Source organism: Hipposideros armiger, unplaced genomic scaffold (assembly GCF_001890085.2).
Source record: "Hipposideros armiger isolate ML-2016 unplaced genomic scaffold, ASM189008v1 scaffold_89, whole genome shotgun sequence".
NCBI classification, from domain to species: domain Eukaryota; kingdom Metazoa; phylum Chordata; class Mammalia; order Chiroptera; family Hipposideridae; genus Hipposideros; species Hipposideros armiger.
Window position 1 is genome coordinate 2,025,640 of NW_017731439.1, and position 18,906 is coordinate 2,044,545.

Genomic DNA, 18,906 nt, shown 5'->3' on the forward strand with positions numbered 1-18,906 from the left:
CGGCGACTGATCTGCCTCACCTGGGAAGAGCGCAATGATGGTGCCAACTTGGGCCAGTGAAGCAACGTCCTCCACAACTAGACTGAAGAACAAAAAAGACAGCAACTTGTCTGTTCCCCTTCCCCCAGTTCCCCAGCACTGTTCCCATCTCCCCAATTCCCCAATAAAAATCTTTAAATAAAAAAAATACAAGGCAGATGAGGCTCAGAGAGGTCCAAGAACAGCACAGCTGGCACATAGTAGAGCCAGGACTAAACCAGGTCTGCCTGACTAGAGGTCCATGCTTTTAACTGTTGTGCTGTTTGACGACTTTTCCAGTGTTTTACTCAGAGGCAAGCATTATTGAGCCATTTTATTACTTGATGTTTAAAGAAGCACTGAAGCCTTTGAAATTAAAATTGGTACTCACATTTTTGTTATTTGAACTTGAAAATGAAGCATAAAATGGAATTGTGTAGAGTATTCACATGCCCGTAGACATCAGTCAGGCTGCCTGGGTTTGACTGAATCCTGACTTCACACCTTCATAGCTGTGTGAGTTACTCTCTGTAGGCGTTGGCTTCTGTATCAGTACACAGGGATGTAATAATACTTCCTCTTACCTTGCTGGTGAAGACTGTATGGTAAAGCTCTTAGAAAAATGCATGGCATATAGCTAACATTTGTGAGCCACTACTATTAGCTATTATTTCCCTTTTCCTTGGATGATTCTCTGAAACTTTGTTTTCTCAGGCAGTGTGCAATGTCGCTCCGCGTGGTGTGTATGTTTGTGGTAATACCACAACCACTTCTGGTTTGACTGTAACTCTTTCAAAAGACAGTTCCTCTGGAGGTTTTGCTTTGGAAGCTGGTGCCCTGGTGCTTGGTGACCAAGGTAAGAGACCAAAGTGAATAATAATAATTCTGGAGCTTTTTGTTATTTGTTTAAAAAACTTTTCAGTTAATTTCTTTATATTCTGTTCAAGAAGCATTTGGACAGCACTGTCCCAACCAGTGAGTTGAGTATGAGTGCCAGAAAAAATAACAAGAAGTATAATACTGTCATTTTTATTTATACTGCAGAATTGAAACTGGTACTTAAATATTGTTCATTTTCAGAATCTTGCAGCAGATATAATTATATGTAAAAATTAAATAATCAGGTCAAATAGGTATAGCTCTCTAGACTTCCCATTTCACACCACCCATCACATTTGTGATTTGTTTTAAAGCTTTATAGTAAGTTCCCTGTGGGGGGGAATTGGGTGTCTTGTTGACTGCCATATTCCTATCACCTAGTACATAGGTGCACAGTAAATGCTTGTTGAATACATTACTATTACTTAGCGTGGAATAGTTCTAGGTGCCTTGGAACTAAAAAGAAGGTGAATGTTATCCTTTGCTCTCAGAGGACTTACAATAAGAGCTTAGAGCTATTATTGTAGAAGTTTTGCAATATTTTAACCCACCTTATCAGGATTTTTTTTTCAGGATTTGACTGACAATTTATAAGAAATCCAGTTGGAGGGTTCAGCAAGAAGGAACCTCCTTTGGGCTTTGCTACTGAAGTTTCTCTTTGTGATGCACTAACCTGATTGGAAAAACATGTTCCTATGCATGTGTCAGGCAGTACCCAGATTCCAGTCTAGTTAAGGCCATTCATACCCTCCAGTTTGCCAGTGACCTCCACGTTTCTAAATCCTGGACCCGTCAGCCATGTTTGACACAGCTGATCACTGCCCCCTCCATCTCCAGGATACTATACTCTTCTGGTTTTCTTCCTACTTCATTCATCTTTTCTTCTCAGTCTTGACTTGTTCTTCATCTCTCCAGCCTCTTAACTGGTTTGTACCTCACGGTGCTTAGCTTTTGTAAAGTTTTTTTTTTCTTTTATTGTTTTTTAAGATTTTATTGGGGAAGGGGAACAGCCAAGTTGTTTTCCTTCAGTCTTAGTTGTGGAGGGTGCAGCTAGCTCAGCTCCAAGTTCAGTCGCACCGCTCAGCTCAAGGTGCCCGTGTTCAATCTTTGTTGCGGGTGGGTGTAGCCCACCATCCCATGTGAGAGTCAAACCGGCAGGCAACCTTGTTGTTAGGAGCACGTGCTCTCACCAGCTGAGCCATACTGCCACTTATTGGCAGCTCAGCTCAGGCGCAGCTCACTGGCCCATGTGGGAATCAAACCGAGACCCTGTTGCTCAGAGTTCGTGCTCTTAACCAACTGAGCCACTCAGCCAGCCTGTACCATTTTCTTCTCGGTCTGTACTTACCTTTATAGTGATCTTATCTCGTCTCATGGCTTTACTTACCTATATGCTGAAAATTTCCAAATTATTTTTTCTTCTCCCCTGAACTCCAGGCACATATTTCTTACAGCCTTTGCAGTATCTCTATAACTTTGTCAACCTTCACATGTCCAAAACCAAAATTCTGATCTTCCACTTCAAACCTATTCTTACAGTCTTCCCCATCTCAGTAAAAGACAATTTCATCCCTTTATTTACTCAAATCAGAAAATGTGGAGTCATCCTTGACTTTTTCTCATGCCCGCATCCAATCTGTCAGCGAATCTTGTTGGCTCTGCCTCCCAAATACAGTGGACCCTGGAACAACATGGTCTGAACTGCGCGGGGCCACTTATATGAGGATTTTTTTTCAGTAAATCCATACAGTACTGTAAATGTATTTTCCTTATGATTATCTTACTGTTTTCTTTTCTCTAACTTTATTATAAAAATAGCCTATATAATACATATAACATATAAAATATGTGTTAATCAGCTGTTTATTGTTTAGGCTTCCAGTCAACAGTAGGCTATTAGTTAAATTTGGGGGGAATCAAAGTTACATGCAGATTTTTCACTGCACAGCGGCCCGGCGCCCCAACCCCTGCATTGTTCAAGGGTCAGTTATATATCCAGCACCCAATCTCTTTTCCAGGGCTACTACCCTGATCCAAGACACCATCACCTCTCACATGGATTAGTACTGTGATCTCCTACTTGGCATGACTACCTATGACTACCCTTGCCCTTCCTATTGTTTTAAAAACTATCCCATTACAACTTAGATTACTTTATCCTTCTGTTGAAAATTGTCCAATGGCTCCCTGTCTCACTCAGTGAAAGTCTGGGCCTTGACAGTGGCCTGGGGCCATTCACATCAGACCTTTGATCCCCTCATTCCCCTCCGCTTCTTTCATTCTTGTTCTTCCCCAGCTACACAGCTCAGCCAGCACCGGCACTCTAAGCACGTCACAGTCCTTTGTATTTGCTGCTCCCTTTGCCTGGAGTATTCTTACAGCAGATAGACCTACTACACGGCTTGTTCCCTTTCCTCCCTCAAATTTTTGCTGAATTGTTCTGACCCCAACAAGGCCTTCCCTAAACCCCATATTTTGAATTGTAATCCCCGTGCCCACCAGCAGACCCTAGTCTCCTTACTCTCCTCTACTTTTTCTTCTCATAAGACTTATTACCCTCTAATATATTATATGGTTTACTTTTTATAGTCTACCTCCCTACACCAAGTACAATGTAACCTTCACAAGAGCAGAGAATTTTGTCTTTTTAGTGCTATGTCCCCCATGCCTAGAACATAGCACTGATATATAGAAGGTATGCAGTAAATATTTGCTGGATGAATAAATTCAGCAAACATTTATCTGGCTATCATATAGCTCATTAGAAGTGACAGTATTTTTACTAAGTTACCAGGTAAGGAAAATAATAAATAAGGAGAGGATATCTGTTGTTAAACTGTCAGACTTTCCATTAATTAGAAGTTGAAGATGATGTGGGGTTTAGCTATACAGATAGGTAATGGGATTTAAGATGCAGAGTGGTAAGAACTTACTGCCTTCTCTTCCAAATATAGGTAGATAAACTGAACACTACGACGGCAAAAGTAGCACTGTTAAAATACAAAGGAATATTAGCCAGCAGAGCTCAGATTCTAGAAACAAATACAGAGTTCTGTTAGTCTTTTCAGAAGACTCACAGGGAAAAAAGAAATAGAGCTGTATCATATTTCCATTCTTCAATATCTAATGAAATGACTAAAAAATAGTTTTTAAAAAAGCAGCAAGGTTTACCCATTGTCTCCAAAGGAAAGAAAAAGAATTTAAAATTTTCAAAGTTTAAACTTTATGCTTTCAAAACCAGGCGTCAATGAACTTTAGTCCACAGGTCAGCCTAGCCTTCGCTCTGATTTAGTACAGTCCACAAGCTAAAACTGGTTTACTTTTAAATGATTGTAAAGAACAACCAAAAAAGAAAAAAAATGTGACAGACTCTATGTAGCCTGCAAAACATAAAATATGTACATCTGCCCCTTTACAGAAAAAGTTGGCCAACTCCTACTTTCAAACTTTGAAAACTGGCTAAGAAGTAGCTTGCCTTTGTCCCTACGCTGTCCCCACCTTTGAGGAACTGTACTAGTAGTATGTAATCATGAGGATATCTGGTAATACCATCGATTCCAGAGGGTCATGGACTTATGTCGGAGCTGGCATGCCGTATTTGATCAGAGAGTTGATAAGGGGTTAACCACAGCAAAGCCCTCTGGAGGTGACTGCTCATGGTATGGGGAGGAAGGGAGGGAAGATATTACAGGTAATGTTAGAGAGTCTGCAGTAATTTGTGGATTAAACATAATATACCTGGCACGTAAAATGTGCCTTCAGTCAGTGGTGGATCTTTACATTATGTTTAAAAGGTTAAGTGATTTCCCTGTAATTGTATAGTCAGTACCTGGTATTGCTGAGAACTGCACTCAAGTCTTCTGACTTTAGAGCCATGCTTTTCTTTCCAAATCATGCTGCCCTAGTTCCCCAAAGGCCTGGTTCAAATAGCACCTTTTTCTTGAAACCTTTCCAGATTCACTTTCCTTTTTTAATCTCCCCCCAACCACAGAAAAATTCATCTTACGTAATTGTGTACCTCTTAGAGTTGTTGAATGTGTATATATATCTTATCTCGCCTATTTAAATTTAAGCCTTTAAGCTTTTTTTTAAAAGATTTTATTGAGGAATTGGGGGAGGGGAACAGCGCTGGGGAATCTGGGGAAGGGGAACAGACAAGTCGCTGTCCTATTGTTCTTTAGTCTAGTTGTGGAGGACGTTGCTTCACTGGCCCATGTTGGTATTATCACTGTGTTCTTCCCGGGTGAGGCAAATCAGTCACCGGCTTCTGGACGGCCACCCACGGTGGCTTATGGCAGCCCACTGCAGCAGGGGTTGCAGCCTACACCATCGCCGGCGACTCACATCAGCACAGCTCCAGGTCCAGCTGCTGTTCATCATCTTAGCTGTAGAGGGCAGTGTCACTGGCCTTCATGTGGGATCCGAACCCGAGCCCTGCTGCACAGAGCTGGCATCCCAAGCAAGCTCTTAACCAACGTGCCACTCGGCCAGCCCAAGCCTTTAAGCTTTTTGAGGCTCACTCATATCTTCTTTCTTTTTGTAACCCTCACACCATAGGACCTTGCCTATGGAAAATGCTGAATGAGCAACTATTACATAAAATTTAGTTAAGTAAGACAAGTGTTTTACTTGTTGTAAAACAATCAGAAATTCTCTACTGTGTGACGTTTTATAATTTTAACTGCTGGGATCAAATGGAAATAATTTTTTAATTATAGAATAATTTCCATTCTGAAAAGGTTTAGAACTTGATCAAAGGAAAAATTTTTGTCTGTATTATTTTACTGTGATTATAGGTATCTGTGGAATCGATGAATTTGATAAGATGGGGAATCAACATCAAGCCTTGTTAGAAGCCATGGAACAGCAAAGTATCAGTCTTGCTAAGGCTGGCATGGTTTGTAGCCTCCCTGCAAGAACTTCCATTGTTGCTGCTGCAAATCCAGTTGGAGGACACTACAATAAAGCCAAGACAGTTTCTGAGAATTTAAAGTAAGTCTCTTCAAATATTTATACCTTTAATATGTTGAATCCCTATAAATCAAGAAAAAGATAACTGAAGATATACTGGATAGTTCACAGACATCACAAGTTTCCAATAAATGTATAAAAATGTGTTTGAACACTACCAATTAAAACAGTGAAATACCATTGATATGTCCCAGATTGGCAAACATTTTAAATAATAATCATTATTGGGAAAGGGATTGGGAAATGGATACTCACATACACAATGTAGCATTTTGAAGGACAACTTGGTATGTTTATCATTATAGTAAATTTACATTCTGTTTGCTCCTGCCAATTCTTTTGGGAATTGTACTCACAGAAATAGTCACACAACTGCACAAAGATATGTTTACAAGGTGGGTATTACAGCATTGTTTATCACTGACCAAGATTGGAAGCAACTTAAAGTGTTCATCGGTAGGGAAGTGGTTAAACTATATAGTAAGACTGTATAGTGGAAAGTAGCAATTACGAGAATGAAAGGAGCTTTGTCAGTGCTGATAGGGAAACGGGTCTGTCTTCCCTGTTAGGTGAAAAGAGCACATTACATACTTATACATGCAGAGTGATCCCACTTTTCCCCCAAAGCTGTTTTTATCTTTATGCTTTCTCTTCTGATTTGTCCTGTACAGGTTGGACAAAATGTATGGGAAGGGGAAAGTAGACTCAAGTGATTCAAAAGGGAGAAAATGACAAAAGTGGAAAAATTAGAGCCTTAAATTCTAGTGGGGGAAGAAAGCTCATTTCCTAATGTTTAATAATGTATACCTGTAATATAGAAATGGTACATAGTAAAAGACACAGTTGTACTTTGAGATTCTGGGTATTTCTGTACCATCACCACCAAAAAAGTCAATCTATTAGTTTTTCTTAGTGAGATGAGAAAGTTATATGGGAAAGATCAGAAGGATCCTATTGAACAAGGATCCAGGAACATGGATTCTGGTTTTTAGCGGCGCCACAAACCTGCTTTGGGACATTGGTCAAATCCTTCACTCTGGATTTCAGTTTCTTGTCTCAAACAGATGGAGTTATCTGATTGGTGGGTTCAGAGATGATGATTAGAGTATAGCATTTTTATTATAGTGACTAATTAGATGGCTGTTTAAGAAATAAAATGGGCTTTTTGCTTCTAAATGGGCATAGGTACTTTGACTCTATGTGAGGCAACAGATAATAAGATTAAGAAATACTCAACTGGATAATCGCTGATGTATCATATAGCATTCTAGCTTAAAAATTCAATGATCCTAAATCATAAATAGTGATATAGAACATAGAGAAGAACTCAGCGGTTTTGGTGGTAGAAAGGGCTATGTCCTCAACCTACCAAGAGTAGATAGAAAGCTGTGAACATACTGGAGGGCATGTGGCCTGTTGTCTCTGGAGTTGGTGACTTTGTTTAATCCAAAAGCTATTGCTTATTTCTTTAACCTAAAACCTTTTTAAAATTCTACATGGAATGTGAGTAGTAAACAAGCAAGTCAGTGGTTTTTTGGTTTTCAGTTTGTTTTGATTCCAGTCATTGTTTCTTCTTTCTTTCATGCCTCTGTAGAATGGGGAGTGCCCTGCTTTCCAGATTTGATTTGGTTTTTATCCTGTTGGACACCCCAAATGAGGATCACGATCACTTACTCTCTGAACATGTCATTGCAATAAGAGCTGGAAAGCAGAGAACTGTTAGCAGTGCCACGGTGGCGCGTATGAATAGTCAAGATTCAAATACTTCCATACTTGAAGTGGTTTCTGATAAACCATTATCAGAAAGACTGAAGGTATGTTTCTTCTCCTTACTCATTCAGTTCACTGCTGTTTCAGTGTCACAGAGTTCAGTGTGTTGCTTATTGTACAGCCAGAGTGTATAAACTTTCATTCCAAACCTTTGTTATGAGGATTTATATAGACTCCATTTGAAGTAACCTAAGTCAACTTGACCAAGCGCTAGAACTACAGCATGTTTGGTTTATCTGGAGAGTCTTTTTGAATTTTATATTTATCTAAACACGTTATTTTAGCAGAAAGATTTTATGTGCTGCTTATCCTTGTAATCTTGAGCCTTTTCTATCATGTGTTAGGTGGTTCCTGGAGAAACAATAGATCCAATTCCCCACCAACTATTGAGAAAGTACATTGGTTATGCGCGTCAGTATGTCTATCCAAGGCTTTCCACAGAAGCTGCTCAAATTCTTCAAGGTTTTTACCTTGAGCTCCGGAAACAGAGCACTCGGTTAAACAGCTCACCAATCACTACTAGACAGCTGGAATCTCTGATTCGTCTAACGGAGGTTTGTTTACGTTCATGCTCTTCTGGCCTAAGAAGGGCACCAAAGAACTAAAATGATTTCTCTCAATTTTCTGGATGATTGATTTGGTTTTTCTTTTTATTGGGAGACATTAGAAATAGATTAATGTTTTTAAAAGGTTTGTTCATCTTTAACATATCAATCGAAATACTGAAGTAGTAAAACCTTGGATTGCGAGTGACATGATTTGCGAGTGTTCTGCAAGACGAGCAAACATTTCTAATACATTTTAACGTGGTAAATGAGCAATGTCTTGCAATACGAGTAGTTTGTTTCTGAAATGAATTATGCTAGCAAGCCAAGGTATTACTGTACAGCCATTTCTTTCTAGGCACAGGACCGGTTAATTGCCATGCAACTTTTTTTTTTAATGATACTTAGGAAACTCCTGTAGTGTGAAGAATAGTTAGGTTAACTAAGGATGTTGAAATTCAAAGTTGAGTAAATGGGAACATGGAATGTATCAAATACCTTTAGTATTTGATTTGATGCACAATAGGTCTATCAGGATAGTGCTGATTTTTCTAACATCTATTCACAGCTATGGAATGGTAAGAGAACTCTTGCAGTTAAAATTAGCTGGGTCAGAGTTTGGGTTTTTTGCTTCTAAAATCTGATTAACACCTCTTTGTCATTTTAACAGATTGGTTAGGCATGACTTCCTGAAAGTAAAAGGCAAGGAAAAACCAAGTATATTTCATAATCAAATCTGAAATGAACACCCAGAGAGAATGTTAGTAGATAAAAATAGGTTTTAATCAATATTTTAAATGACTGCTTATTTTCATACTCAAGGTTTCAAATCACTTTTTAAAATTCTGACTTTCATATTACAACTCCCTTCCCCAAAAGTCAGTTTTTGTTTAAAATGAATAAATGGAAGAAACTTAGACATGCTATATCTGGTCAAACAAGATTAAATATATTTATAATCTTTTGTTATCTAAAAATGGTTGTTTTCTTTCAAAGGCACGAGCAAGGTTGGAATTGAGAGAGCAAGCAACCAAGGAAGATGCCGAGGATATAGTTGAAATTATGAAATATAGGTAAGATTGAAAATTTTAATGTTTTAAATGAAATACCCATCATCGTTCCATCTCAAATATAGATTTAACTAGGCCAAGCAAAATTGTTTTTATTTTTCCCATTGGATCACATCTTCATCTCAACAAACTATACTTTCTTGGTTTAAAATATTATTTCCGTGTAAATAGTCTTTACATTGAATTTTTGTTTTGAATGGGCAATACATTCACATAGTTTTAAAATTATTTCAGAAATACATATATTGAGAAGGCTTGCTCCTATCTTGTTTACCATCCACTCTTCCTCTTCACCAAAATGCTCATTATGTTTTTGTAAATAGCATATGACTTATATTGTTCTGTACCTTTTTTTTTTTTTTTTAACTTGACATTATATCCAGAGATCTTTACCTGGAACGACATAGAGATTTTCTTTTTTTACAGCTATGTAGTATTCTGTTGTTTAGATACACCGTAATTTAACCAGTACCTATTGCTAGATACATGAATATTTTCCATTCTTTTACCATTACAAACAATGTTACAATAAGTAATCTCTGTAAGATAGTTCATACGTGGGTAATTCTCAGAAATGGGAAATTCTCAGAAGTGGTTACCGTATTTGCCGGCATATAAGACGATTTTTTGGCCCTGAAAAATATGCCTCCAAGTGGGGGGTCGTCTTATACGCCAGGTACACTTCAGATAGACTGCCCATAGTGCTTGCCCCGTGCCATAGTGGCCTCCCGATGCCCGCCCACTTCATTCCACATACCGTTCAGGCATCAGCAGCGATGCTGGGTGTATGCTCGGCTGTTATGCGATTTTGCTGTTATGCGATTTTACCACACTCGCAAAATCGCACACAGCCGACCATACACCCAGTATGATATCGCAAAATCGCGAATCGCGATACCATACTGGGTGTATGGTCGGAAGAGGGGGTAGTCTTATACGGCGAGTATATAACAAACTCTGTATTTTGAGTGGAAATGTTAGGGGGTCGTCTTATATGCCCAGTCGTCTTATACACCGGCAAATACGGTATTTCTGGGTCCCAGGGTAAATAAACACATTGGTATTTTGACAAATATTGCTAAACTGTCCTTTGTATTTTATATTATTTAGTAGAGCATGATTCCTAGAAGGTAGAAAAGAAAAAAAAGATTGCTTTTTAATATATATGTCTACTGTAGAAATAGATTTTTTTCTTTTAAGTGAAAGCTGATTGTTAGGTAGGTATTTCTTTCAGTTAAAATTTTTAAAATCAGTTCACACATTCATATGCTTCAAAATTCCAAAGTTCAAAAAGTATACAGTGGAGAAAGCTCCCTCCTACCCTGTTTACTAGCTACCTTGTTCTTCCTCCTGTTGTCCCAATGGCAACAAATATCCTTTTGTGGCCTTCAGATATAAATACCCATCAGAACTCTGTATCTGTGTATTCTTTTTCCCCTTTTATAAAGAAATAGTAGAATACCATGAGCATTCTATACCTTGTTTTTGTCACTTACAGTGCCTCTTGGAGAACATTCCATATCAGTGCCTAAAGAGCTTTTATTTTTTACAACTGTATAGTATCCCATTGTGTGGATGTATCATCATTTAGAAATTAGCTCTTTTTAATATGCTCTCACAGCAATTAAAATCTAAATCTGTTAGGAATCTACTTTTCCAAGGCCAAAAAATACATTAAAGGTGAAATTATTTTGTTAAGTAATTTCTATTCAAAAGTAATGTGTTTTTTTGTTTGTTATTTTTCTTACGAGCTCCTATTATGGGGCTTGCTTGGAGTCAGAACTAGGTGACTTTGCCTAGTTGTTCCTCTTTGGCTCCGAGTAAAAGTGGCACAGCATCATTGGAAGAGCATAGGCTTTAGAGTCTGACCTGGTGCTCCCACAGAAAGTTACACTCTGCTTCTCAGTCTCCTTTTGTGTGAAATGCACCACAAAGAATTGTGCTCTGGGGTATCATGCAAAGAGGCTATATAAAGTGACAAGTATGGTTCTGGCACGTTAGTGGACACTCAGAACACTGTGTTACCAAGAGTGCTAGCTTCGATGATATTAAGATGAGACTGCCCCTTTCTTTGGCTCCTATCACACACTGAAGCCTTCACAAACTGGCAGATCTCACATCACAGATCAGAAGTCTCTAAAATTATTAACCTTTTTGAAGAATCTTGGGTCTAGTCTTCAGTGCTCTCCATCTAAATTTTCTAGTAGCTCTAAGCTGCAGATCCTTTTCTTCCTTTCCTCATAGGGAGAGACTTTACCTGGTTGTCTCTTCATCCACAGCTGGTACTGGCCTGTCCGTGGAGGCCACTGCTGCCTCTAGAAGCATGCCGTATGGATAGAAGGGCACCCGTGCTACCTCCTGAAGGTCGAAGCATTAACCTTCAGTTTGTTGCTTTGATAGGAAGCCTGTGGACGAAGGGGAGGCTTTCTCTTTAATTAGATGTGTCAGAATTTGTCAGCAACAGTGAGATTACACTTGCAGTCTTTGAAAACTTTAAAGACTCTAAAATTGACAGCTGTTTTTGTTGCTGGTGCCAAAGAACTGCCTTACAATGAACAAAATCATTCACAATTAATGAGACTATCAACCCTTTCAACTAGTTCCTAACATATTACCTTCTATGTCTAAATATCCTATTGGTTTAGCATCACACAGTATTGATCCGTCAATTTTCTCTTTTATGTGATTCAGTACTAGGGTTTGAGGGGTCTTACAGGTGAAAATTTTACCAAGCTGGCCTCCTTCCCTCTCCAGTTGACTTCATTGTGTTGGAGACCCTCCAGTTGCTATTTATAAGCAACCAGATAGTCCAGGAATTCCTAGACTTTCTCATCCAACATCCTGCCAGGGGCTCAGTGTACTCCCATGGGAAAGAAAGGAATGGCCACAAATGCCAGTTGCCTTCTCAACTTCTAATAGAACAGACCAGTAAGAAACCAGAAACTGTCCTAACAGTCATCCTTTTCACTAGAAAAGTCAGTCACTGAACCTAACCGAAATGCCAGAGAATTTGGACTCAAAATTTTTTTCTTAAAAACAAGAACCAACAATAACAACTTCTTATTTAATGACAAGAAGTTGCCTCTTGCAATCTAGAATGTGTCTTTCTTTCTGTGCACCCTGTGCTTAAACTCTCCACCTTTGGGGTTGGGGATAAGATTTCTACTCCTGGTTTCCTTTTCCTATTAATGATCTCTCTCGCCCTTTGGGTCTTTTGGTGCCTGGTTCGACTGAAAATGTCATGTATTTCTACTTCATAGAATGTTGGTTATCAAACAAATCAAGGGTCAGTCTACCCTGATCACCTTCTCTCTTACCTGTAACATTCTCTTTGAGGCTTTACCCGTGCTCAGACCCTAGGCCTCAGACCCCAGTCATTTGGTACCTAACTCTCCACAATAAATCTGGTCTGTGGACAGCATGGATTAATTCTCATACCTGAGCATTACACTTAAGATAAATTATGCTTTAATTACATTTTTAATAAAATGCTATACTGCTCATTTATGATTGATTTTGCATGTCTGAATAATCCTGTAAGTAGCCTTGCTGGTAAATTTGAATTAGTTTCAGGCTGTCAGTTTACTTCTAGGCTCCTGAACATAAAGGTCTCATTATTAAGTCAAACACCACCCATATCACAAGAGATTACCAGTTTGTTTCCTTGAGTTGTCTTGAAATAGAGATTACCAGTTTATTTCCCAAAATTGAATGCTTTTCTCTGGCTTTAATAAAAATTTTCAGGTAAAATAGTTTGATTTCAAATGATTGGAATTACCTGGCATAATATCCATGGTAGAGACTAAGATCCAGTTAAACATGAGACTAGATTGTGAATTATCTGTTTTGTTATATTTAACATGCTTTCTGTCCTTAGTCTACACTCTGTGAGAGCAAGGAATTTATCTGTCACATTTACCAGTGTATTCCCAGGGCCCAGATCATGCCTTGTGCACAGTAGGCCCTCAGTAAATGTACTGCATTGATGGTAAAGTTGACCGTATTAATCATCTTTCATTCATTAACTCTTACATTTCAGAATTTCTTTCTCTTCAGCTTTTGAATGTTTGCCCTTAATATGGTTTTGAACTGGTAAAATTACATTTTAACTGGGAAGCAGAGGCCTAAATAAGAAAATCTAAACTGTGATATAGTTCATCAGTTATTAGAGCACATAGCTATAAAAATGAAGTGTTTATCGGCAATAGTTCACATAAGCTTTCTCTTAAAATTGAAAGTATACTAGGACGCAGAAGATAACAGCCACGCTCAAATGTGAGGTCATTGTGATTTTTTTCTCTTTCAGGAAAGTAACTCAAATATTTTACATATCTTTCTTCAAATCTGAAGCAGGATAGCTCAGATTAAAATCCCAGATAGGCCACTCAGCTGTGTAACCTTTGGCAAGTCACATAACCTTACTAGACTTGGTTTCTTCATCTGTAAAACGGGAATAAGAATTTCCCCTAAGTCATAGGATTGCTGGGAGGGATAAATAGGAAAATGGGATAGTATATGGTAAGTAAACATAATTAAGGTAAATATTAGCTACTATAATTAATGTAGTAGCCTTATGCATTTTTGACAACTGTCTGAGAAATAAGTATATGGCCAATTATATGGTAGAGTCATTTTAATCATAAAAGCCTTAACATACTTTTTTTTCAGGGAGAAACACATATTCATCTCTTATTGTTTTATCATTTATTAGAGTCTTATTTGAATGACAGTTCCTACTCACACGGTTCATTCTCTTTCATGTAGGCTCTCATCTATTAGGAACAAAATGAAGCTATTTTTAGTAACCCTTTAAACTCATTACTCTGAGCTCCTTAAGAGCAAGGATTGTACCTGTTTTGTTCCCCACCGTAAGCCCAATGCTTAGCAGGTGACCAATTATATTTGATTAACTCCTGATTCAATAACATCTTGGCCTATGAGCCTAGCTGTGAGATTGTATCTGTCCCATCACATAGGCAGAGAATTCAGGCAAGGAATCAGCAATAAGGCTGTATTAGAGAGCATGGCTAATTGTATCTAACTGGTGTTTTCAGACTTCTGGCTAAAATTTATTGTCAAGTACATGTTTCTTTCCTTGATGATATTGTGAAAATAAGAAGCAGCAGAGAACTGGAGGTAATAGGTGTATCTTTTTAATATGTCACAATCATTACCACAAGTCAGCAGAACCCCTCTAGTTCATTCCCAGAGTATTTTAAACACCTTTTATTTGCCAGATGCTGCACTGGGAACTGGGAATGCTCCAAATTTAGTATGGAAAGTCTAAATTTAGTATTTTTTTTATGGATCAAAAAAAAGAATGTTCCGGGTATTTATATTATAGTCTATCAACTTTATATTTTTATGCATTTCTCCTTTCAAATTTAAAAGTTCCTTAAAAATGGTAACTGTCCAAAATATTTTACCCCCAGTCCATACCATAGTGAATTTCATGGTGGCCACTCAGTAAATACATGTTTAAATCTTTGCTATGTGAGGCCTCATGGCTACTTCCACATGTTTCTTCTCATAATCTGGAGGCCCGGGATAAATATTTCTACAGATGTGCCATATTGGGTAACTTTTTTTTCCTCTCCCATTAAGCATGCTGGGAACTTACTCTGATGAATTTGGGAACCTGGATTTTGAGCGATCCCAGCACGGTTCTGGAATGAGCAACAGATCAGCAGCAAAAAGATTTATTTCTGCTCTCAACAATATTGCTGAAAGAACTTGCAATAATTTATTTCAACTTCATCAACTTCGGCAGATTGCCAAAGAGTTAAACATTCAGGTATGATAAACCAAACACTTAACAAATCTTTTTTATAATAATGTCAGCAGGTCTTTATTAATGTATAATAGAACTTTTAAATATCAGAAAATTTGGATTAAAAGAATGGAATCAGCATTTTTGAAGTATTTAAGAATACAAGCTTGTTTTCTTTAGTTAAGTTTTGAAATTAGCTGCACAGAGCTTTTAAAAAAAACCCTTTTTATATTTACCTACCTCTTTTCAAAAGGATTTCAGCATCTTGATAGTTACAGGGAAACATTTCCATGTTTTCCTGACAGTCCTTTGTGGGCAAGTCATCTTAATGTCTTTGAACTTGTTTCATTTGTTAAATGAACTCTTCCACCTACTCTACCTACTGAAAAGTTTTAGTGAAAATGGATGTAATAGGACTTTATTTTTTAAATTTATTTTTACACTTGATCTTAGCCAAAAGGCCGAGAAGCGATTAAATTTATTTTTAATTATAGTTGACAATATTATATTAGTTTCAGGTATACAATATTTATTCAACACATATATACCTTGCAAAGTGATCACCACACTAACTCTAGTAACCATCTGTCACCTTACATAGTTATTATATGATTGACTCTATTCCCTGTGCTATACATTACATCTCCATGACTTATTTTATAACTGGAAGTTTGTACTTCTTAATTCCCTTCCCCTTTCCATCATGTAAAACAGTTTATATGGAAAACTGCCCACTTAATTTCAAAAGGTAGTCTAATTTTTGTTTAGAAGCTAAGCTAAAACAAAGATTCTTTGCATACTGGAGTTTTTATTTTTGATTAGTTTGGCATCATAAAATCCAAAGCTCATATGTAGGCAGTTTTCTTATAAGTACAGATGATTTTTATATGCCCAGGAAACTTGACAATTGTATATTACTGTTTGAGAGATTAATTTTTAAAATCATATTTGTGCACATTACTTAGTGGGCTAACTCTTTTGATGTTTTATTTCCAGGTTGCTGATTTTGAAAATTTTATTGGATCTCTAAATGAGCAAGGCTACCTCTTGAAAAAAGGCTCAAAGGTTTACCAGCTTCAAACTGTGTGAAAGGACTACAAAGCTAGAACCTGAATTTATTAAAGTGATCTCAGGAATGAAGACTATGCATAAAAAGTATTATTCTCTGAAAAATGACATCCCAAAAGTAATATAGGAATAGTGTTGAACTAATTTAAAATGTGATAGAATCATTTGTTAATTTTTTACAACTTCTTCTACAAGTTAAAAAGTTTATTTTTTTATCTAAATGATGTAATTAAAATTAGTTTTGTTTTTGACCTGTATTTTATTCTTATATTTCATAGTTATGCATACCAAATGTCCATCTGGAGAAGCATTCACAAAGTTACAGTTTAAATAGTTCTGACAAAAAATTGAGCAATCCCATCATAAATTCAGAAATAAATTGAAACCAACTTTCAATTCTAGAAACATTTAGAAATATCTTAAATCGACATATGTAGCTTAACATCTTAGCTACTGAAAAAGGTTTAAGGTGTATTGTTTGTTATTACTAAAGGTAAACATGTACCTATTTTAAATAAATAGCTGTTCAAGGCTTCTATTAAAACCTATACTTCCACACTTCCATATTCCTTAATTTTCTGCTCAATTTGAACTGTTTTTCTACTTCCATTTTTCTGAAACATGCTAGTACTGCTAATTCTTGTTTTCAGTCTTATTGCAGAAGAATGTTGTTCTCTTAAACCCTTTTACATACATATATACATACTTTCCCATTTCTTTCCAGTTTAGTTATCTATCAAAATTTTTAGTTAAATCTGTATTTAGCCTTATACAGTATTGTAACTTGAATATTATTCATTTCCTTTGTTGTACAACTTTTTGTTTTCTCTAAAATTAATAATTTGTTTTTTAGCTACTTAATTTTCTATGTACTTGCCACTAATTTGACCCTAAGGCGCCCCTGCAAGTCTAAGTATCCTCTCAGAACATAGAAACAAATGAAATAATCTATTTTAACTTCTTAGAAACCTCTCTCCTGGAATTCTGTGGCTTTTTCCAGTCAGAACCACACAGCTGTCATCTTGGGACTTTCCATTTTCTTTCCCATTTCTTGGCTCTTATGACTTCTTATTTGTTTTGGTGGAACCCGTCTTCTAAGTAGCTTCCTGAGAAAGTGTTCATAAGGCAAATTCTACCCTCACCCCTGGATTGATACTTTGGGCATATAATTTTAGTTTGGAAATTATTTTCACTCAGAATTTTAGGTACTACTATATTTAGTTTTCAGTGTTGCTGTTTAGAAATCTAAAGCCATTTTGATGTTTATTTTGGTAAGTGACCTTTGTTTTCTCTTGAGAAGCTATTTGGATCTCCCTTCTTCCTATGGTGTTCTAAATTTTCGTGTTTAATAACTGTCATGCTGGTTTCTCATGCCAAAAATGTTGGCGTTATCTTTACCTGTTTCTCTTATCTCCGTATCAGTCTATCAGAACAAATCTTTTTTGGCACCATAAGGTCTGACAATTAAGTTTGTGAACTTATTGCAATGCTGTTGCTAACCTTTTTTGATATCAGAGGGATTATTCATTATGAATTTGTACCAACTGGACAGTTAACCAAGTTTACTATTTGGAAGTGCTGAAAAGGCTGCATGAAAAAGTTAAACGAAAATGACCTGAACTTTTTGCCAACAATTCAGGGCTCCTGCATCACAACAATGCACCAGCTCACACGGCACTGTCTGTGAGGGAGTTTTTAGCCAGCGAACAAATAAGTGTATTGGAACACCCTCCCTACTCACCTGATCTGGCCCCCAATGACTTCTTTCTTTACCTGAAGATAAAGGAAATATTGAAAGGAAGACATTTTGATGACATTCAGGACATCAAGGGTAATATGACAACAGCTCTGATGGCCATTCCAGAAAAAGTTCCAAAATTGCTTTGAAGGGTGGACTAGGCGCTGGCATCAGTGCATAGCTTCCCAAGGGGAGTAAGTCAAAAGTGACTGTAGTGATATTCGGCAGTGTGGTATGTAAAACTTTTTCTAGGATGAGTTTGCAAACTTAATAGTCCAGCGTTGTATCTTCAAAATATCTTGAATCTGATCACTTTTTATTCCAGTTCCACTATCTTGGCCCAAGCTACAATCTCTTGTCCAGCTTCGTAAAGACAAAGACTCTGTTTATTCGCTGATGTTGCCCTAGCAGGTAGAATAGGTTTTGGCCACATATATCTATGAGGTAGATACAAGTAAAATTGGTGATTATACCACTTACAAACAAAGACAGAGTGGTAGAGAATAAAAGTTTTAATAACAAGATGCAGGAATTCTCCCCTTCTCTCCTGTGAAGTTGTTAAAAAAAACAATAAGGAAACTGAGAAACACAAATTGATAGTCTGTCTTTTGTGAACTAGGAAACAAAACCCAAACACCAACACTTGGAAGAGCTGCCAAAAGCTATTGTATCAAGATGAACCAGGCAGCTTTGCATGAGGGAGGAAGCAGAGATGATGCCTGTGGCTGAAGATTTGAGATGGAACCAACAAAGTGTATTTCTCAAAGTATACTTTGCACACCTTTTGGAGAAAAAAAAAATCCCATGTTTGCAACAATGTGAATATGGCATACAGGTTGGCAGTAGCGCTTTTATTGGGGAGTTGTGGGGAGGGGAACAGCGTTGGGGAATCGGAGAAGGGGAACAGACAAGTTGCTGTCCTTTTGTTCTTCAGTTTAGTAGTGGAGGACGTTGCTTCACTGGCCCATGTTGGTATTATCATTGCGCTCTCCTGGGTGAGGCAGATAGGTCGCTGGCCACTGGATGGCCACTCACTGCGGCTCACGAAAGCTCATGCCTGCTGCTGGCCAGCCCCGC

General features: G+C 37.5%; 1 protein-coding gene across 2 annotated transcripts in view; it reads left to right on the forward strand.

Annotated features, from left to right (window-relative positions):
* Window positions 1-16,652, forward strand: part of MCM8 (minichromosome maintenance 8 homologous recombination repair factor) — a 38,865-nt gene extending 22,213 nt beyond the window's left edge. For both annotated transcript variants that reach the window (XM_019644644.1, XM_019644645.1), the window contains exons 13-19: window positions 733-874; window positions 5,694-5,889; window positions 7,463-7,682; window positions 7,983-8,192; window positions 9,180-9,256; window positions 14,858-15,047; window positions 16,020-16,652. In XM_019644644.1, coding sequence (XP_019500189.1) covers window positions 733-874; window positions 5,694-5,889; window positions 7,463-7,682; window positions 7,983-8,192; window positions 9,180-9,256; window positions 14,858-15,047; window positions 16,020-16,112 — 1,128 coding nt within the window. In that variant the 3' untranslated portion in view covers window positions 16,113-16,652. The remainder of the gene's footprint in view (window positions 1-732; window positions 875-5,693; window positions 5,890-7,462; window positions 7,683-7,982; window positions 8,193-9,179; window positions 9,257-14,857; window positions 15,048-16,019) is intronic.
* Window positions 16,653-18,906: the final 2,254 nt, after the last annotated feature.